The following is a 22351-nucleotide window of genomic DNA, read 5'->3' as shown; positions in this document are numbered from 1 at the left end:
TTCAAAACACAGTTGTTCTGTCTTCTCCCCTACCATAAGGAGAGCCAGGTTGAACATGAGTCAACAAGTAGTTTGAGGTTTTAGTTAATACTAAAATCTGAAGTTTAGTCACTGGCTATCCAGGATAAGAACCTAGGAAGTGAGTGATTACAGTGCAGCAGAATGGAAACCATAAGGAAGTGATATTGATCATATCTCCCAGGTTAAAGGAAGAGGTAACAGCATGAGCAATGGGTTTGCATAAATGCTGAATATCCATCTGAAGTATCCCTAGGAGACTAAGAGCAAAGTGGCACGCATATGGCAGCGCCTCAGTGACAAGGTACAGTCCCACAGCTAGCCTTTGTAAAGGCATTTCAATGATTTGAGTCACATTGTGTCAACTTTTCCATGGTCAAATCTACTAATCTCTTCCCAAATTATGAAATCTCAAAAGCAGGTTTTAAAGCAGTTAGAGTTAGTTACCATAATCAAACATACACAAAAGCATAGCAATACCAGACCTCAACATAACCAGCTTGTGTGTCACAATCTTAGTACCCAAGTACTTTGCAGACTCACCCAGATATCACACTTGCCCGGGAAGAATCTCTCTGGTATACGGGCAGCATACAGCGCAGCACCAGTGATGTACAGACAGGCCATGAGTGCCAGCCAGCCTATCTGCCCCATTGTGGCTGCCTTGAGAAGGCCCTCAGAGATGACAAAGTGCAGGGTGGGGATGACACCACTGAGGCCGAGACCCAGAAATACTCCTAGGAGGTAAGGAAAAGGATGGAGTCAGGCTTGGACAAAGAAAGCAGCAATAGGCAGAGCCTAATATTCACAAAAGATTTAAGGTGGAAGCTGTTGAAGCTGGAGGTCTTAAGTATGGCAGCAAGTTTATGCCATAACAAAGTAAGTGCTCAAGAAAGTACAGAGTCCCTTGATACACTACAGGTACTGGTCAGCAGCTCTTCTAGACATACTAAATGTTAGTGGCTCTTTGTACAGGCCATCTATGCACCAACTTGAGTGTTAACATTCTTGGGCTACAGAGGGCGCCTAGATCCCACAAAATATTCTGCTACTGAAAGTATGGTAGAGAATGACATGCAAAAAAGAGGAAATGACCAGTGATGTAGACTATTTATAGTATAGCATACAGGTCGCCTCAGGAATGAACATAGAAGAAATTGCACCTGAGGCTTATCTGACCACGTAACTTGCCAGATCACAGCTTGGCTGATTTCAAGGTTGTCTTAGCATACAGTATTAAACCCTGAAGATCTGAATAACAAGCCTTTTCAGTAAGAATTTCCATCTACCGTACAGTTAATATTCAAGAGACTGAACTCCCTGCTGTATCCAGACATTCAGACCTTTCCTGAATATAAGGAATAGCACCTTGGAGTGCACAAAGGTTTGTATACACACAAAACGAACATGAAGAAACATGAGAAACTTGATATAGCATTAAACTGCATTACCCAAAGACTCATTCTTGATTGGTAAAGGCGACTGTAACTACTCTTGTCTACCATAGTCAAAGGGAGAAAAGCTAGGTATTCACAAGATTACGATTATATATCAATTGCTCAGTTGCACTCAGCAGGGAGGCTATCTACAATGTTATAACCTAACCTAATATTATAACCATAAGATGAGCAGTACTAGGAGTCCATGGGAGTCAGACTGTCAGCATCTAACCTTTAAAAAGGGAGAGAGCTGTTTAATGATAGAAATACTGTTAACTGCCTCTCCCATTCCATGTGCTGCCCCCTACTCCTGCACCCACAGGTCTAACTTAACACCAATGCCTCTCTTACAGTAGATGTGCCAAGTTTACTGTCCAAGAATGTGTTAGTTGTGTCTCCCACACACAGGGACATCCTTTGGCAATGCAGGCTTTTCCTATGAGTCAGCTTTTGTAACGAGTTAGTAGGAAGGATCAACGGTAGTAAAGATGCAAAAAAATAATTTTTTTTTTTTTTTTACCTGCTCTTACCCCTCGGTACTCAGGGGTTGCAAACATGTCCCACTGGGAGACTATTATGGCTGCAATGCCCAGGACACAAATCACGATCAAGTAGATGAAGCAGGGCTGAGGGTTGCAATAGAAGGAGTAGTACAGCCATGGAACAAAGCTGCCCATGATGAGAAGTGCGATGCCAGAGTAATCTAGCCTAGAACAGGATAAAACAGGTTGACAAAGAAAGCCAACCCCAGACGTTCCTGTACCACCCCATGTACTGTTTATATTAAGAGCCACCTTATCCCTGTAAAACGGGATTACTTATCTTGTTCACTGAATGATTACTTCCACAGACCCCCACTGCAGATGTTACTTGCCTAGCCATGCAGTCATAAGACCATTTTTGAGCAGTGATCAGTAGGTGTATGCTGTTCCCCTGAGACCAACATTCCACAGGACCAGGGTATAAATAGCCCACCCCCTCTAAGAGTACCTCAAGTTTTTATTCTGGGGATAAGAAAAAAAAAAATCGACTAAAAACATTCAGGAGCATTTTGTTGATGCAAAAGAAGATGGCAGATAGACACTGTGGGTCCTGCTTGAGTGCAGACAGAATTCTGGACACTTTGTTCTGACTTGTTTGACAAGTCCACACCAGGATGGCAAATACAGATTGCTGACCCAGGGTCTCAGTAACCACCAAGGAAACAACCACTCACATAATCAACTAAGATGTTTTTATATCTGCAGAGCAGACAGAGTCCCCACATTCCAGATGCTCAATTCCCACAGACTGTTTGCTTCCTGACAGAGGAACTATCATGACCTCCTGCAGGAACAGGTTCTTTTTTGGGCCTTCAGAGCTCTTTTTGTGGTAGACTTGGAGGCTTCACAGCCCTTGGCCGAGTGACCTGCCAGAGCAAAAGGCCCTCATTGTCCGGCCACAGCAGGGTCATTAAAAGGATAAGAGAAATACTCCTAAATCCCTTTTTATCGGACAGATCCACTATGTCTAGCGAGGCCCAAGATGACCCAAAATAGGTTAAAAAAAGAACAAAGGCAAATAAGTTACACTTTTAGACTTTAGAATCTTATCTGTAATTAGTTACACATTTAGGTATACTCATCTCGATGGTGAAAAGGAAAAGTTGGTTCTGAGACTGCTCCAGCAATGGGATAGAGAGAGTGGTATTTATACCTTTGGTCTAGATAATGTTGGGCTGGAAGAAACTGCATGCAACCCCTACCCACCAACTACTATCAAAAGTGTTTCTGTGGCCACATAGCTAGGCATGCTACTGTTACAATGGGGATCCCAAACCGTAGCCAGGATTTCCCGCCCCATTATGCCCAGCTAGCATGCATTCCACTCTGGATACTTACTTGGAGAAGAGCCGAGAGACACCTTCTGAATGGCAATAAACCGTGTGAAAGAGCCAGGAGAAGGAGAGGCAAAGGATGGCTCCCAAGAAGAACATTCCAACAACTACCTTCTCCTGCACAGGTGCTACAAATGACATGTTTGGCCGGAACATGTAGAAGATTCCCAGACATAGGAAGAACACACAACCTAAGTAAAGATAAGACAGAGGTATCAGACTAATGTAATCTGAAAGGTACTGTACTGGACCAAGTTTATGGGCGTGGGAAATACTGAACAAAGATCATAATGACAATGTTACACTTTCATGTGCTCTGATCTAATCAGTCATATATTTGACCCTCATCGAATTGAATTTGTACACACGTGAATAGAAACCATGGTTTCACGTGTTTTGTGAGGTACCCAGAATCTGGTTGAGCACACAACCACCACTCACCTGTAAGCCTGAGACTTGATCAACCCTCACCCCCCATAGCAAACCAGCCTTGGGTGAAACTCAGGGAGTTCACCACCAAAACTAGAAAGGAAAAAAAAAAAAAAAAAAAGGAATAGTCTGCTGGTGATAAAGCACCCCCACCTCAGGAATGTCCCTAACGAGAGTTATAACCAAGGTTGTAAAGACTCTGGAAAATTAAGGAGGATGCAGAAACACTCAACAAATGGTAAGATAACCTCTGACCAGTGTTTTATGCTGACCATCTGCACAAATAGAGAAATCACAATTAAGTTACAATTTGGGCATGAAAGACAAAATGTAAAGAACTTGGGCAGGAAGGAGGACACAGGTGCCAGTGTGTAATTGTTTAAAATTTTTGTTATTTAAGAGCGTGGGATTATGTAATAGGTTTAGTAAATTTGAAGGAGGGAGCTAGTTTTACCTATATAATGTAAATGGAAAACAATGCTCTTTAGGAACCATTTCTGGACTGCAGTTCAACATCAAGCTGCTGGAACTCTGATCCCTCTGCACGACCATGACGTGCAGAGGCATCGCCGGGAACCCCTAGATGAGTGGATCCTGACTGGACATGGGTGAAATTTGTCTATATATTGGGAGTGATGAGCATAAGAGATTTGCTTGGTACATGTATTGTGTGTGTGTTGCTAATAAATAGATGTTTAGAGCACAACTGTGTAAGGTTCTTTCACTGGGAAAAGGTTCTGCAGACCCATAGAGCCCTGAGTCCCGAGGGAAAGGGTAGGTACTTAAATTGAACAGGTTTCTTCCTGAGCCCTGTGGGTAAGGATAGGAGCCTTACACCCTGAGCCCTCGGAAGGGAAAGGGTGGGGGGTGCCTAAATTGATTGGGCCCTTGAGCCCTTGGTAGGGTTTAGGTGGGGTGCCCTAGATTTTCTCAGGTAATACACCAGCAGTATACCCAATCTGTATTTTGTCCTTGATTGCTAATTTAAGTGCTAAGGAAAACCCTAAAGTTAGATGTAATACCATTCATTGCTTCCTCCATTTCCAAGGTAAAGGTTGGGAAATCATGAATCCTAGTCCTCATAGGAATTATATTCCCACATTCCCCAAATAGTGGGCTCTTCAATGAATACCACAATCACCCAGAACCACCGTCTCCCTTTCTCACTGTGACTGACAGGCTTTTTCACAGCCTAGTCACAGATAAAGACCAGGTACCACCCCAACCCTGCTGAATCCCTGCAAAGTAGCATTTCTTATTTGCTAGGCTTCCACCATGCAAGGAGGAACAAGGATGCTTATGATCGAGGTGAAGACACCACTGACTCAAAATCACTGGCATATCTATGAAAGACCTTTTCTGAGCTCCTGGGAACAGTGACTCAGCTCAGCTTCACAGATCAGCAACCCAACACAGAGCCCAGTTTGCTGCTCTGGTGTATTTATTTCAAAGCTTAAGTTGTTTGCCAAAGAATACTGCTGTTCACTCAATAGCTGGAAGTGTGTAAGAGTGGGTATTTATCCTCCCAAGCTGGGCAGGAGGGTTAGTGGGATAGAGTCACTGCAAAGTGAATTTAAAACTAATTTGTGGTCAGTTAAACTTCTGCTCGCACTATGATAATGCACCCTGGGCAATGAGAAGGGGGTAGACAGCAGATAATGCTCAGCATTGCCAGGGCAGTTTGACCTTCTGGCCAGACTCTTGCCCCTTGTTTGGCAGGGAATGGAAAGTAGCACACATCCCCAGGAGAGGAAGGAAGGAGTATGTACCTTTCAGGCAAAATGGAGAATGGCACAAACAGGTCTGAGAAGAGCTACATCCAATTCTCCTCAACTGAAATGCAGTGATGAAGTATCACTGCTTTAACACAGCGCTCCCACAAAGTGTCTCTGCTTACCTTGTGATAAACCCTGGGTATTGGGGAAGATTGCGTGCTGCAGTGGAAGAGGAGCACAGGTGAGGGACAGGGTAAGCTAACAGAGCATGTTTCCCCTTCTAACAAAAATGCTGTCTCAACTACAAAGAGGGAGGGCAACAGCACTTGGCATGCAAAAATGTATTAAGCATTTATAGCATATGTACTTACTCTTTGTTCCTGAAAAAGCCACACGTCAATAGCACAGCACAGCTTTCAATTTGTGTAATTGGAGAAGGGGACAGGAAAAGGGTGAATGTCTTTTTCTGGGATCCAGGAAATGCCCTTCCAGTATATTTTTTTTCCCCAGTCCCCTGACACTTGTTGCACCTTTTGTGCACTCTGAAGGCAAGAAGTGATCTTCGGATGTATGCTTATGGGCCCCAAGGATAAGATCTCAGTGCTGAGTTAGCAGTACCAAGAGGGGCTGAACTCTCAAGACAAGGAAATCACCTTAACCCTCCCTAACCTTTGTTCGGAGAATTTTAACAAGGGACACCTGGAACCCTATCCAGCATGTCACTGCTGGAAGGATAATGGCACCTAGGACTCTGCACCGGCTAAAGGACCTTCCACACCACTCCTAAACTTAGGCAGCAGATGGCTAGGGCTACAGGGGTCTCAGTCCCCCCCACCCCACCTATTTGGAGCTACGCTGCTGTCCGCATGCATGCCCAGGTCAGCAAGCAAGCCTCACATGCGGCTGCACACTGCATTCCTGGCAGGTGGAGCTAGATACCTCAGTCCCAACAGGGGATGCTGACTCCTAGCTCCTAAATGGCACTTCCTGGGAAGATTCACTGGGATGGGGCGATAGGATCCTCCCTTCCTGTGGGACTAAGGCCCTGTGTCTGGCAACACCAGGGCTAGGGAGGAGGTCGGGCAGGGCATCATGCAGGGTTTGGATACAGATGCACTCATGTGACGCTGTAGCAGGCTCCTCCAATATGAGAGCAGTGAGCCAATAGGCCAGAATGAGGGGCCCCAGAAAAGGAGCCACCGCTATGGAGTAAGTGCAGGGCTGGCTCAGTCCCCCTAAAAATATTTTCCCAGCTGCCTATGGTCTTCAGTAATTAACAGTGCACATTCACTTTAAAGCATAATGGAAATACCAAGAAGATGTGTCCAGATGTTGCCAGTCTCTGTGTGTATTCTGAAGATGCTCTTGAAGCAAGCGCGGAAGGAGGGCATAGGTGGTCTGTGTCCATGCAACAGATAGTCATTATCCTTTAGCCAGTCAGGGAGAACATCATGGGGTATGACCCGCCATCGGCCCTCCCACACCTGGAGGTTAAGAGTGCATGGTTAGAATCTCAGCCAATAAAGTAGCATAAATGGTGGGCATGGCAAAGGGAAAAATAGGAAATCCTGAGTTAGTGTCAGTGCCTTAAAGTAACCAAAATTAATGTACTGAGTCTAGGGAGCAGAGAGTTCCTTTGGGACAGGCCTATCTTTGTGCTCAAATCCCAAGTTGTACCGGTCCCTCTTCTATACAACACACTAATGGCCTGAACTTGAGCTAGTGCTTCCACCAGTGCAGGAAGTGGAATATTTCAACATTCCAACAAATAGAAACACAACCAAGCTCATTTTAACTGCTCACCGAAGGGCAAAAGTGGATTTAATTTGCATGGTTAGTTATGTGGTAATGATTCAGTATTTGGGGGGAGGGGTGTCTTCCCGTCCACCTCCCTGAGGAAAGCTAGATGTGGCTCTTCTCCATCTCGAACAAAGAAAGTCTTGAGCAGAGTCCCATCTCCCCATCACAAGATCATTCCTGATTGTATGCTCACGAGTGTTTGATGCAGTCTAAATGTTAAATCTAATATGACGGTCAGTACTATTTCAGTTATCCAGAATGCATAGAGGGGCACTGAAGTCAAGTATTCTTTTCCCTATGGCTAAGCCTGATGCCTTTCTAGCATTGCCAGCCCAAGCAGCAGAGGACCAGCAAGGTCCTGAACTCTGTTGCTCTAACTGTAGATCCTACATATTCATGTGCCCACTCCTGTAGATGGTCCCCATTGCAAAATCACACACACAGCAGCTCTTACACAGCACTCCCTCAGTGACACAGAGCTAACAAAATGCATGTAATCTTCAGTCTGGCTCCTAAGCTGGCATTGCAAAGCTACATATAGGCATGGCACAGATGCAATCATCTTTGGGATTTGCTCACTTAGCAATAAGAATATAGAAGCAGATATGCATGCATTAAGGTTAGGGAATCCTGCAATTGTTAATTTCAACTGCTGGGTTCTCATTTCTGTTTTAACAGTGAGGACCTAAAACAATGTCAGGAATGCTGCTGCTTTGTTTTCCTTTGAAGGGACACTTCCTATTGCCAGCCCTCTCTAGATCCCACCACCACCACAAGACAGCTCAAAAATTAGTCAAAGTAACCAGCTCAGGTAAGACACTCTTAAAGATGCTGTTTTACAGAAGAATTAACTGTGTTTTGCTTCACATGCAGCAAGAATGTGGGGGGGTGGGGGGGGAGGTGGAGAGGGGGGGTTCCATTTTTGAGAAAGCAGAGGAACACCACCGTTTAAAAAACAAAACACGCTCAAAGCATGGAATGAAAATGCAACCTTCATTTCCCAGGATCCCCCTACCAATGGCAAACAGCCATTAGTAATATCCACAATAATAAGCATGCCACAGGCAGCACTCCACCCAAACCCAGAATTAGGGCATCAGCCAGAGACCAATACAATATATTCCCCACAACTTTAACAGAACTGAGATTCAAGGCCAGCAATATCTACATAGTCCACAATGGATTTACTTGGATGGACCTTTAAAAGAAGCTGTTCTTCTATTCGGGTAGCTGACAAAGTCCTTTTTACAATGGAAGCAAATGATGATGTGGAGGCAAAAAAAATTTGCATGTCTGCAGAAGTCTGGAAAGAACTGTCCTTATAAATGAAAGCGTCTTGAACCAGAAACACTGGAAGCAGAGTGCTTTCATTCTGCCTGCAGACACACAGATGTTTCCCAAAGGGGACTCATTAGCTGCAATATCAGCTTTAAAATCATTTCAGAATGTAATCCCTATTGTTCCATGCTTTCTAGTTCATGCACTTATAGTAGGGGTGGGCAAACTACGGCCCACAGGCCAGACCCGGCCCATTAGGGCTTTGGATCCAGCCCACGGGATTGCCACCCCTGTGGCACCGTGGGTCCTGCACCGCTCCGGGAAGCAGCTGGCACCACGTCCCTGCGGCTCCATTCGCTGCCCTTGCCTGCAGGCCCCGCCCCCCACAGCTCCCATTGGCTGGGAACAGGGAACTGTGGGGGAAGTACCCACAAGCAAGGGCAGCACATGGAGCCCTCTGCCACCCCTCCACTAGGGGCCACAGGGACATTGTGCCAGCTGCTTCTGGGAGCGGAGCAGCATGGTGTGGCGCGGGGCCAGGGAAGGCAGGGAGTCTGTCTTAGCCCCACTGAGCGCTGCTGGCAATCTGGAGTGGCTCTGGAGAAGTGGCGCCGGGCGGGAGCCTGCATCCCGAACCCCTCCCGCACCCCAACCCCCTGCCCTGAGCCCCCTCCTGCACCCCAACCTCCAAGTGCTCTGCCACACACCAAGCCCCTACCCTGAGCCCCCTGCACCTCAACCCCTTGCCCTGAACCCCCTCCCGCACTCTGGACCCCAACCCCTTGTCCTGAGCCCCTTCCTGCACCTCCTCCCATACCCCACACTCCCTCCTGCACCCCAACCTCCTGCCTTGAGTCCCCTCCTGCACCCCAACCCCCAAGTGCCCTGCCACACACCAAGCCTCTGCCCTGAGCCCCCTGCACCCCAACCCCTTGTCCTGAGCCCCTTCCTGCACACCACACCCCCTCCCACACCCTGCACTCCCTCCTGCACCCCAACCCACCGCCCCAGCCCTACATTCATGGCCCTGCATTCAATTTCCCCACCCACATGTGGCCCTCGGGCCAAAAAGTTTGCCCACCCTTGAGTTATAGCATACCTGGGATTCAACACAGCAGCAGCATTAGCTGATATATAGAGAATCGCTCAATGACCAATTCCATTGTGTGCCTGCTGTTCCCCAGCTTATTGCCAACAGTTTACTTCAGGAACATGGCCGGTTAGCTTCATTTAGCTAGTATGCTCAAGTGACCAGCTGGATAGATTTGTTTTCTTTATACCTCTTACCTTACACACAAACTCTTCCATTTTCTCCATGGCATGGTGGGCTTGTAAAAGAGGGGACATACCCATAAACCCTTCATCTTCCTGAGCTGGTTCATCATTACAGTCGCATTCCTCAGAACTCTGGAAGAGAAAAACCAAACATTTCATATAAAAACTGACAATGAAAAGCATCATCTTATGTTTTACACCAAAACCAAACATGGGTTAACCATTGAGTTGAAATTTCAAATTCAAGACAAGCAGTAAAGTTTTCTGAAAAGTGATTCAGATGCTTTTTAAAAAGTGTTATCCATGCTTATACCAAGCACAAAGAAGTCTGGAAAACACAGTGAAATTCTGTAAAGTTGTGTATTTCGGGGGGGAGGAGGGGAGGAGGAGGAAGAGAATAGCTCAGTGGTTTGAGCATTGGCCTGCTAAACCCAGGGTTGAGAGTTCAATCCTTGGGAAGGCCACTTAGGGATCTGAGGCAAAAATCAGTACTTGGTCCTGCTAGTGAATGCAGGGGGCTGGACTTTATGACCTTTCGGGGTCCTTTCCAGTTCTACGAGATAGGTATATCTCCATACATTATTAGAATCATCAGCTATAAAGTCCACAGAATGATGAAGCCCATTCCCCTACCAATGCAGGATTACTTCCTACACAAAGTTTCAATCTGTTTTAGTACTAAACTCTTTAATAATCTTGAGATGGTGCCACAAAATTTTTTTAATTCTGGTAGCCTAGGATAAGCCAGAGTGAGGCTGCAGTCAATTTCAATGCAAGATTTGCAAGCCTTATACTTCAGACTTTCATCAAATTCAGGTAAATTTGATCATTTCACTCAAATCTGCTTAGCTGAAAATTATGCCTATTCAACTGTACTATGAAGTGTTGATTTGTTCATCTCTGCTGGTCCGGCAAGATGTTCCAATAGTAAAACCAGGAAATCAGAAGTTGGGCAGAGGCATATAGATATGTTGAAGATGGTGTCATAAAAATTTTATTAAGATTGTGTTTAAAAAAAGTGAATGGTACAGAGTTCAAGCGTAGAAGTTTCTGGTCATCAGGGAATAATGTACAGATTATCAAGGTGTGTGAAGTTCAATTTAAGATTGGATGGCATAAGGAATACATAATCTGCAATAACCCTGATGGGGGTAAAAGGTTAATGGGTTAAAGTACAGACATTGAGATATGAGGGTATGTTGTTCATATAATGGCTATGTTCAGGTGTGGAGTATAAAGCAACTAAGCCAAAAACACTTCTGAATGGAAAGGTTCAAATACTAGTTACAGGAAACCACTGTACAGACAGAGGCCAGGATTTTGATCTGGAAATGGAAAAAATGAAACTCCAGAATCCTGTTTTTAAAAGCAGGAATATAGATGGAGGAGTTTTATCAATCATAAAAGAGAAAATCATTAGCTACAAACATTCCATGCCACCCATTCGCCAGCATATCAAAAGGCAGAGGATAACACAAGTGCAGACATGCTTTGGTCATTCCAATTTCAGTAAATAAAGAAACAGGTCACTAAATTCTGCTTTGTTTATTAGAAGTGATCCATACTACCAGGGACTCGACACTTCCTGCTGCCTCTGCAAGATTTCTCTTGGCAGCGGAGGAAATAGTCATAGCAGTATTGAGTAGGGGAAGGGAGGGGAACCCTTTTGTGCCCTTCAAGTCTCTGCCCTAGAAAGCTGCCAAGCGTTCGAGTGGCCAAGTCACATGCAAAGATTTGGAGGCCAGAAGGTTCCAGAATGATTATCTTGATAGCCACAGAACTTCACACCTTAGTAATTCCTGCATCAAGCCCAATAACTTGTAGTTAACTACTGCATCTCTTAAGGAAACTTCCAGTGTTGATTTAGTCTCTTCAAGATATGGAGATTCTGCCATATCCCCTTTATATAATGTACCAATGGTTGATTACTCTGAATGTTAATTTGCACTTTATTTCCAGTTTGAATATTTCTAGCTTCAACTTTGAGCCACTGAATCTTATGTCTCTGTTTGCAAGATTAAACAGCTAGGATTAAAGAGTCTTTTCCCAGTGTAAGTACTTCTAGACCATGATGTTGCCTCTTAAGTTTAATTGTTTTAACTTCTTGAAGAGATTAAGTCTTTTATTATAATGAGTGTTTTAGAACTAGATTCATTCTTGTAGCTCTTTTCTAAACACTCCATTTTTTCAACATCCTTCTTAACGTACTGACACCAAACCTGGACACAATTCATTTGACAAGACCTGTTTTCCATGAAATTACATTGCCACAATTATATTTTTGTCCTTTTATTCTTCAGTGATAGTCTCGTAACAGCCACTGCATTATTTTGCTCAGGATCGAAGCCAGGCTTCAGGCCTACAGTTAGCTGGTAACCTGGTTTACTTTTTTAAATACTGGCACAGCAGTGACTCCTGTCTCCCTCTGGAACTTGCCGAAGTTTATTAAAATCTAACATCAATGATGCAAAACTCCTCAGTCAATCCTTAGACCTCTTGTGTGGAAGTTATCTAGACCAGACTTTTAAAATCCTTAAAAAAAAAAAAAGTAAGGAGGATATTAAACAGCATCTAACTACTGTTGGAATAGAAATTGAAAGTAAATATAACATCCAGCTTAATTCCAAATACAGAAAACATCTCTGCTTTTCAGCATCGACAATTTTACAATCGCCTCCCAGTAACAGGACCTCTATCATTAGGATTTTTTGTTCCAGATTTATTTTAAAAAATTCCTTTAAAGTTTGGATCTGCTTTGCACTACAATACTCTGCATATAAGGCCTCCTTCATAGGTCAGTCCTGTTACAATGTACACTTTCCAAGATTAGACCTTACAGAAAGGTAGGACTGAAATTTGAATTCCAACACATCTGACATGGGCTAAACAGATAGGCTGGCCTTAATTACATTAGGGAATCCCTCTCTGTCAGACTACAGCAGAATCAAATAACGTGTTCGAACTAACAGTTCTCAGTTTTTAAAACAAGAGGGGCTGGAGGCAAGGGATATTGACTGAAGGATCTTAAATTAAGGAATCCATTATTCCCCTACCTCACTAGTCTATCAGAGCCTAAATTTGTCGAACCTCAGGATACACTGCAAGGCCCAAAACATCAGGCTTTTTTTATTTCTAGTATGAAAGGGAAAAGTTTTAATTTGGGTGGATTTTAGGGGGATTAGAAGACCACAGTTAATTATGAACTACAGCCAAATTCTGCTTGCATTTTGGAGATATGCTAATAAATGAATAAAATAATGCCAAGCTCCTTACAGTAGTGATAGCAGGAACTGAGACAGCAAGCATCTTGAGACCTGGCACCATTAGGTGCCATGTACACAAACCAAATTTCTGCCAAGCAACAGTGTCCGTCCCCCCCCCCCCACACACACACCTCCTTCCTATCAGGCTATAAAGTTAATGTTCAAGAAAACATTAAGGCATTAATCTTTAATGTGAGCCAGTTTGAGGTTTTTCAATACTCCTATTTTCCCCCCAAAAAATAAAATATCTGGTTAAGAAAAGGATGAGATATTTTGGTTCTTAGTAAGGTACATATTGAAATGTATTTCAAATGTAGAAACACTAACTCCCACTCCTGTGCTCTCCTATGTCCCATTAGACTGAACAAATGAGGGACTGCAAGTGTTAGAGAGAGATAGAATTATGTCACTGGAGCATGACATTAGCTTAGCTTCCAGGTGGTGTATTATTCAGCCCTCATTCATGACAAGGGGAAAAACAGAGCACCAGAGCGCTAGGAAGGTCATGAGGATACTGACACCTGCCTCACATATAACAATCAGGATCCTGTTTCACCTTAGAATGGTATAAATTACATAAAGAACATTCCCTCAAAAGACATTTCCCAGTAGCTCAGCAGAACAAATGCATATGCAACTCTAAAGGCTGGTGTAGCAACCCTTTGTTTATAGTTTCTACAGGGGACAAGAAAAGTGTGCAACACTGAGGGTATGTCCACACTGCAGTCAGAATGTGAGACTGCAGCATACCAGGGTCCCAGGCTAGTCCTGTCTGCCTGGACCCTAGATACATACTCAAGCAGCTACCATCCATGCTGAGCAGTGAAGTCAGGACAAGACAGCAGCTATATCTGCAGATATCCGGACCATCTTTACAGATTGTATGTGGGCATCAAAGCTAGCTCAAGTATTTCCACACATGCTGCAATTGCACCTCTTGATTGCAATGAAAACCTACCCAGAGACAGTCACACTTTGAAAGCCAACCCTGCCAGAGACGAGGCATTTTTAGAAGCTTTCAATTCTTGTCAAATTTAGATAGTAAGAAAAGCTGGTTTGTGCTTTGCAGGAGTCCTGTATGAATGCTATTGTCCGACTGATTTCACAAAGGAAATTATCTATTTGATTTAGATACTTAGCCTTGGTTAAGCTTTCCCACTGCTGTGTAGAGTTGGAAGCAGAGTAGGAAGGAGTTGTTTGGGTTTTTTTTAAAATGGTGTTCAGTGTGTATAAAACTGAAGATGGATACCTTTTGGAGATGAGGGGAGAAAACACAATCACGAGTTGGTGTGGAATTAAGTACAGGACATCACAACTTCTGCCTGACTACAATTCCCATTATTCCTTGAAGATTACTAGCTGGGTAGTACAGTACATAATGTCACCCTAACACATGGCCAGGAAATGCTGTCTCAGGTCTCCAATTTTAACCGAAGAACATAGAGGCAACTGGCATCAAACCCAAAAGGAGCTTTTACAGAAAGAGTCAGTTAGTTGTGTATTTTAAATACACAAGCTTCAGAATTTTACCCTTTCCCCCTTCGCCACAGAGTTCTGTTAAAATGTTGACGGAAAGGTCTATAAATAGATGCTTCTCATGTCACACACCTGTTATAGACAATGCACTATGTGAGGCGGAGAGGAGAGGATGAACAGCTTTCTAGTGTTATGCATTGCTCATTCCAGATATGAATACTGCTGTTCAACCACATGGCAACTAGAGACTCCACTAATATGAAGTTATGACCTGCCCTGAAATTAGGAGTGGTGGTGCAGTCACTGAGGGAGGAAGCCAGGCACTGCAATGAGCAAACATTAAATCATGTTCCAGTGTCCATAATAGAAGCACACTTTTTATTGATTTCAGTAATGCAGCATGTTTTATGCAGTGGCCTTTTCCATTTCAAACTGGTAAAATTCTGAATACAAGTAGACTTGCTTTCGGTGAGATTTCTGCTGTAGTTTAGTATTCTGACTAAAGGAGAACATTACCTATGAAAGCAAGAGTACCCTGGGCATTTCTACAGCACGTTCTGTCAGAGGAGCTCAGTGTTTTAAAAACATTAGCTGTATTTAGGGTAACACCTATGTGAACAGAGTATTATCCCTATTTTACAGAGCCAGAGAATAAGTAACTTACCCGTGACCATAGGAAGTCCAATGGAGAGCTGGGAACAGAACCAAGTCCTCATGACACCTAGCTATTAAAACTATTCTTGCATAGCTACCAACATTCCCACTGCAAAACCCAATAGTCCTTCCTGAAAACATATCCCAAGTTCTGCTTGCTGTTTCTTTAAGACCTCCCACCACTAGGGGCTGCTGTGCAGAGAAGGGGAAAGTGCTGATTCCCCCATCTGCCCTGCTGTTTGATCAGAGCAGAAAGTTGTTCAGAAGCAAGGGGGCTCAGAGCTTGGGTATTTAAAAGGTTCAGAAGCTTGTGTATTTAAAATACAAAATTGACTTTCTGTAAAAGCTCCTTTTGGGTTTGATACCAGCATTCAGAAATCCCTGCCCACTCAGCATCAGGACCCAACCTAGCTCCACAGTGGAGGCGATGGAGGAAGCTCATTCCCCCCTTCTCCATCATAAGGACTTGAGAAGTAGAAAACTTGATTTAACGGGTTAGGATAGACAAATGGCAAAATGGGGGAGAAACATGAGATAAAGCACTTCAAGGAAATGAACAGCAAGGGCTTTGGAAGGAGAGAGCCACTCCCTTGTGAGAGTGCATTCATTTTCATAGAATATTAGGGCTGGAAGAGACCTCAGGAGGTCATTTAGTCCAATCCCCTGCGCAAAGCAGGATCAACACCAACAAAATCATCCCAGCCAGGGCTTTGTCAAGCCGGGCCTTAAAAACCTCTAAGGATGGAGCTTCCACCACCTCCCTAGGTAACCCATTCCGGTGCTTCACCACCCTCCTAGTGAAATAGTGTTTCCTAATATCCAACCTAGACCTCCCCCACTGCAACTTGAGACCATTGCTTCTTGTTCTGTCATCTGCCACCACTGAGAACAGCCTAGTTCCATCCTCTTTGGAACCCCCCCTTTTAGGTAGTTGAAGGCTGCTATCAAATCCCCCCTCACTCTTCTCTTCTGCAGACTAAATAACCCCAGTTCCCTCAGCCACTCCTCGTAAGTCATATGCCCCAGCCCCCTGATCATTTTCGTTGCCCACCGCTGGACTCTCTCCAATTTGTCCACATCCCTTCTGTAGCGGGGGTAGCAAAACTGGACACAATACTCCGGATGTGGCCTCACCAGTGTCGAATAGAGGGGAATGATCACTTCCCTCGATCTGCTGGCAATGCTCCTACTAATACAGCCCAATATGCCATTGGCCTTCTTGGCAACAAGGGCACACTGCTGACTCATATCCAGCTTCTTGTCCACTAATCCCAGGTCCCCAGCCTGTCGCTATACATGGGATTCTTCCTTCTTAAGTGCAGGACTCTGCACTTGTGCTTGTTGAACCTCATCAGCTTTCTTTTGGCTCAATCCTCCAATTTGTCTAGGTCACTCTGGACCCTATCCCTACCCTCCAGCATATCTACCTCTCTTCCCAGTTTAGTGTCATCTGCGAACTTGCTGAGGGTGCAATTCATCCCATCATCCAGATCATTAATAAAGATGTCAAACAAAACTGGCCCCAGGACTGACCCCTGGGGCACTCTGCTTGATACCGGCTGCCAACTAGACATCGAGCTGTTGATCACTACCTGTTCAGCCCGACAATCTAGCAAGCTTTCTATCCACCTTATAGCCCATTCATCCAATCCAATCTACTATAACTTGCTGGCAAGAATACGGTGGAAGACTGTATCAAAAGGTTTGCTAAAGTCAAGATACATCACATCCATCGCTTTCCCCATATCCACAGAGCCAGTTATCTCATCATTGAAGGCAATCTAGTTGGTCAGGCATGACTTGCCCTTGGTGAATTCATGTTGACTGTTCCAGATCACCTTCTTTTCCTCCAAGTGCTTCAAAATGGATTCTTTGAGGATCTGCTCCATGATTTTGCCAGGGACTGAAGTGAGGTTGACTGGTCTGTAGTTCCCCGAGTTCTCTTTTTTCCCCTTTTTAAAAATATGGCCACTATATTTGCCTTTTTCCAATCATCCGAGACCTCCCCTGATCGCCATGAATTTTCAAAGATAATGGCCAATGGCTCTGCAATCACATCAGCCAACTCCCTCAGCACCCTTGGATGCATTAGATCTGGACCCATGGACTTGTGCATGTCAAGCTTTTCTAAATAGTCCTTAACCTGTTCTTTCACCACTGAGGGTGGTTCACCTCCTCCCCATACGGTGTTGCCCAGTGCAGCAGTCTGGGAGTTGACCTCGTCAGTGAAGACCAAGCAAAAAAAGCTTTGAGTACTTCAGCTTTTTCCACATCTTGCATCACTATACTGCCTCCCCCATTCTGTAGGGGTCCCACACTTTCCCTGACCTTCTTCTTGTTGCTAACATACCTGTAGAAACCCTTCCACAAAAGCTTATGCCCAAATAAATTTGTTAGTCTCTAAGGTACCACAAGGACTCCTCGTTGTTTTCACTTCCTAGGGCTTCAACAAATACAACACATCAGACTGTGGGAGTGAGAGATGTCTGATACAAAGGAAGTTGGGCTTTATCAGTACTTTAGACAGGGGACAAAGTCAAAGCAAAAACCAAGCCTGTGGTATAAGGTATCTTACTGCAGTCTGCAACTGCAATGTTAAGTAGCCTAATTATGAGGTCTCAAACATGTTTCACAGCAAGGCAATCTAGATCTTAAATATCAGCAAAATGTCATCTCCTACTTGGAGAGAGAGATACCAGCTCCATTCATTATGCAGATAATCATGAAAATTAGAGGTTTTTTAGGAATTGTTTTGAATAGCCATTGCCTTCTATTTTAATGTTTAGCTGAAGTGCAACTATAATAGCAATTCTCCCAAAACATCCAATGCTGCAGTATAAAAATCTTAGGGAGCTCAGGAATAGAGTGATATATAAGAAAGAATATCCATGGGTTCTCTGAGAGGTAAGAAATATCAGAAATAAGGAAGTCTCCCCAAAGAAGGTTTCCCATATCCTAGTAAGGCAATCAGCACAGGCTTACTACTGATTTCTGTGTAGTCTACCAATGATAAAGTTTTGCAGGGGGCACCACTGTAGGCTCTGCCCTCCTATTCCGATTCTTCTGCAACTTCAGGTCTTTGCATGAAACATGCTCCTCATGCAAAATGGCAGGATTGTGAGGAAAGAATCCTTTGGCCCTCCATTACCTCTATTGCTTTAACAGCACCATAAGCCCCAACAGTTCAATGGGACATCCACAATTTGTTCCTTTAATCCTAAATGAGGTTCAGTTGTCACCTGGCTGCACTGTGATAGCTACAAGAGCCCAATTTGATTATGCAGGAGCCATTTAGTTAGTTGAAGATGTACCACACACACACACACACACACACTTAAAGTTAATTTAGTGTTGGTGAAGAGGTACCAGAGTAACAGATTTGCAGACCAATGTCCTTCAGCCACCAATGTGTTTCAGCCTGGACTTTGAAATACCACCTTTAGGGTGGAGAGAAGAATTTATCTTGAGACCCATTTAATCCCTGCTCTTCTTTACTGAGACTGAAAACAAGAGGCCAACTGTGTTCACTAAAAATTAGACAAATCAATTTATCACATAAGACCAACATCAACTACTACTGACCTGTAATGTATCTTACCTGCAACCAAGAGGTGTGGCACTATCCTACTTCCAAGCCGCTGGGCTTTCTAGTTCCTTCAAAGTGAGCTTTTGCAGGTTCATAAGGACTCCGTTAGAGTTCAGGTTTCAGAGTAGCAGCCGTTTTAGTCTGTATCCGCAAAAAGAACAGGAGTACTTGTGGCACCTTAGAGACTAACAAATTTATTAGAGCATAAGCTTTCGTGGACAGTGGGCTGTAGTCCACGAAAGCTTATGCTCTAATAAGTTTGTTAGTCTCTAAGGTGCCACAAGTACTCCTGTTCTTTTTGTCCTAGTTCAGCTACACTCACTGCTGACATCCACTGCTTGCACTGGACATATTTTTGTAGCATCCATCTTGTTTATAATGGGAACTGCTTGTCATCAAGTGACTTTCTGTAATACTTTACACTTTTTTTTTTTTAAGCATACGCTACAAAATAACTTCGAGATGTACTCAGCATTAGTTTCCAAGAATGTGAAAGCATTTAGAATAAGCCTGGCATACCGATATCTTTGAAACCTATCCTTCTCCATTTTTATCCTGTAATATTAAAATTCTAAAAATCAAGCCTGTATTTTAAAAGTCTCATGTTTAAGATTCCGCCCCCCCACCCCAAAAAAACAAAAAAAAACCCCACACCTCTTAGTTTCCCAGAATGGATCAGAAAATTGGTCTATGAGTGGTCTGCATCTGGCAGTAAATACCTCAGGTTACAAAAAAAGCAAACAACCTCTCCCTATACTGTACCCAAGTTAGGGCTGGTCTACACTGGGGGGGAAGGGGGGGGGGAAATTGATCCAAGATACGCAACTTCAGCTATGCGAATAGCGTAGCTGAAGTCGAAGTATCTTGGATCGAATTACCTGGGATCCACACAGTGCGGGATCAACGGCCGCGGCTCCCCCGTCAACTGCGCTACCGCCGCGCGCTCTGGTGGAGTTCCGGAATCAACGGTGAGCGCGTTCGGGAATCGATATATCGCGTCTTAACGAGACGCGGTATATCGATCCCGGATAAATCAATTGCTACCCACCGATACGGCGGGTAATGAAGACATACCCTTATACATGGAAAATGGGGAAGGAGGAAGATATTCCTTCCTGCACTATACAGGATGGCAGATTTGGTATTAAGCACAAGATGATTATTTAACATGCTTGGCTACCAGTACTGTGTCAAAGTTAGCAATCCTTTGTTATTGTTGTTTTTAAGAGTTCAGCAATGATATTATCTCAGTTTTCCACTGCAGTTACACCTCTACCTTGATATAACGCAACCTGATGTAACAAATTCGGATATAACGCGGTAAAGCAGCGCTCCGGGGGGCAGGGCTGCGCACTCTGGTGGATCAAAGCAAGTTCGATATAATGCGGTTTCACCTATAACGCAGTAAGATTTTTTGGCTCCCAAGGACAGCATTATATCGAGGTAGAGGTGTAATTCACAACACATAGTTGGCTGACAATTATTAGTATTTCTTTAGTTCCACTTAATTTTTTTTTGAGCGCTAACTAAAAGATCACTTGAAATAAATGGCTGTTATATTTAAAACTATTCTGAAATTAAGAGTTTAGCTCACATTTTGTCAACTAGTGATACCATTCTTCCCCCGCCCCCCAATATCACCCACTTTTAAAAAGAAATCTCATCTGGAAATCCATTTGTTAGTCTGATGGCAACTGAACAATTAAACTATAATCCACTAGGTTTTCCTAAGGATTCACAGGAGAACTGGTGAGGTATGGATTAGTCTCCTAAAGAGAAGGCTGACACTGACTCTTCGGGTATGTGTGTGTGCGCTCACACCCTACAGTGGTATGTCCTCTGAAATTATCAGACATCCATTCCTGAGCTTCTGCCAGGTCAGACTCATGATATTTTGCTGCAGGCATAGGAGTACTGGAGACCAAAGTTTTCTATTTACCAACATGTGCAGCTATAACATGTGAGCTTCTTAAAGCTTTCAAAAAGAACCAGAACCCTGCTGTTAAGAGACTCCTTTCTGAGCCGAGCCATTACTTGATTACCTTTGGACTTCATGTGGTTAATTGGCAGTGTACATATCTATGTAGTATAAGACTTTAGCGCTCTGGACATCCTAGGTCTCAAAGCTGAACTGCTTGTTATGCCAAACCCCACATGGGCCCTGAAGCTGGCATCATATGGGTCCCAAGACTAGGTTCAGTCTAGAATCATGCTAGGGAAAGAACAGTGCTGAATTTATTCCAAACATCCATTCCTTCCTTCATTTTCTCGCAAAAAAGTGTCAGCATTTGACTCTTTTGTTGTGTGTCAGCCCTGGGCAGAGAAGCATGCCCCAAGGAGAAAGCTCCTTGGTATGAGAGGCATGACTCTGTATAGTAGTATTCTGAGGGCAAGGCAGTAAGTCACGATCATATTCATGTGTACTGGAAAAGAAACAAGCCAGCGTGTATAACCGATGGATAAAGTGTAGTTTGACTTTCAAGTTATTTAATACTTTTTTGAGGTGGCATGCAAAAGTTATAGATTCCAATAACTCGAAGGCATTGGCCATTATGTGCTGAAGAGCTAGGCCAAGCGGGGCATTAAAGATAGCAATATTAAAAATACTACCTTCTCTTTGTGGTCCCTTGACATCCAATACAGTTAGTTTCGTTCTGAGTGAAGCCACCATGTCCCAATGCTGGCGATATCACTTACCAACTGGCTGTTTTTGGCAGAAGATTATGTTAATCGGTTTCCTTTTTAAAGGCTATTGTACATTTAGAGTTACTTCAGTTTATGCCCTTTGTGGTGTAAAAAGCAGCTTTGAAAAAAGTGCAATGTTACTAAAAATATATTATATATATATATATCTTGCCTTAGGGCTTGTCTACACAGAGTTGTTCTAGAATTGCATTTGAAATTGCGCTTTAAATGCAGACTCTACTTTAATGTGAATTAGCTTTCAAGTGTAGACAAGGCCTAACTCCCTGTTAGTCAGTCCATCCAGGCTTCAGCAGGGTGGTGGGGTGGTGCTCAGAGCAGAGCCAGCAAGAATAGCTGTCAGAAGGACCAGAAAGAGTGAATTCTTCAGTAGTACTGTGCAAAACTCTTTGCAGCTTGGCTACTGGTCAATGTGTGCTGAATGCCTCCAAGTTATTGGAATTTAGCACTTTTCCTCTGCAGGTCACCTTTTAAAAAAATTAACACAATTTAACACAAAAACACTTTGAAACCGTTTTGGAGAACTGGTCATGGATAACTCCCTGCAGGCACTGATTAAAGGAACAGGCACCAACATTCAAGCAGTTGTTTAGGAAAAAGCAGTTGTAGGGTCACTCATTTTGGCCTCTGCAATCTTAACATATTTTTTTAGTTAGAATTAATTACTCCCTTTGTCACTGGATGAAAGAGGTTTTGTTTGCTCTATGTGCATGACCAGCTACTGATCTGTGTGCCAGTGTTCAGTATTGACAAGCACTGAGATCTCTCCATATATGCATCTGCTCAGGGAAAGGACTGTTTCCCAAATGGAAGAATGTAAGGGCTATGAAGAACTGCAC

General features: G+C 43.7%; 1 protein-coding gene across 3 annotated transcripts in view; it reads right to left on the bottom strand.

The window, feature by feature from the left end:
- ADIPOR2 (adiponectin receptor 2) overlaps window positions 1-22351 on the bottom strand; it is a 73373-nt gene that overhangs the window by 3492 nt on the left and 47530 nt on the right. For all 3 annotated transcript variants that reach the window (XM_054035288.1, XM_054035307.1, XM_054035298.1), the window contains exons 3-7: window positions 9843-9962; window positions 6790-6961; window positions 3338-3524; window positions 1978-2165; window positions 562-755 (exon numbers count right to left, since the gene is read on the bottom strand). In XM_054035288.1, the coding sequence (XP_053891263.1) occupies window positions 562-755; window positions 1978-2165; window positions 3338-3524; window positions 6790-6961; window positions 9843-9962 (861 nt within the window). The remainder of the gene's footprint in view (window positions 1-561; window positions 756-1977; window positions 2166-3337; window positions 3525-6789; window positions 6962-9842; window positions 9963-22351) is intronic.

Source organism: Malaclemys terrapin, chromosome 1 (genome assembly GCF_027887155.1).
Source record: "Malaclemys terrapin pileata isolate rMalTer1 chromosome 1, rMalTer1.hap1, whole genome shotgun sequence".
NCBI lineage: Eukaryota > Metazoa > Chordata > Testudines > Emydidae > Malaclemys > Malaclemys terrapin.
This window is presented reverse-complemented; position numbering and strand designations above follow the sequence as displayed.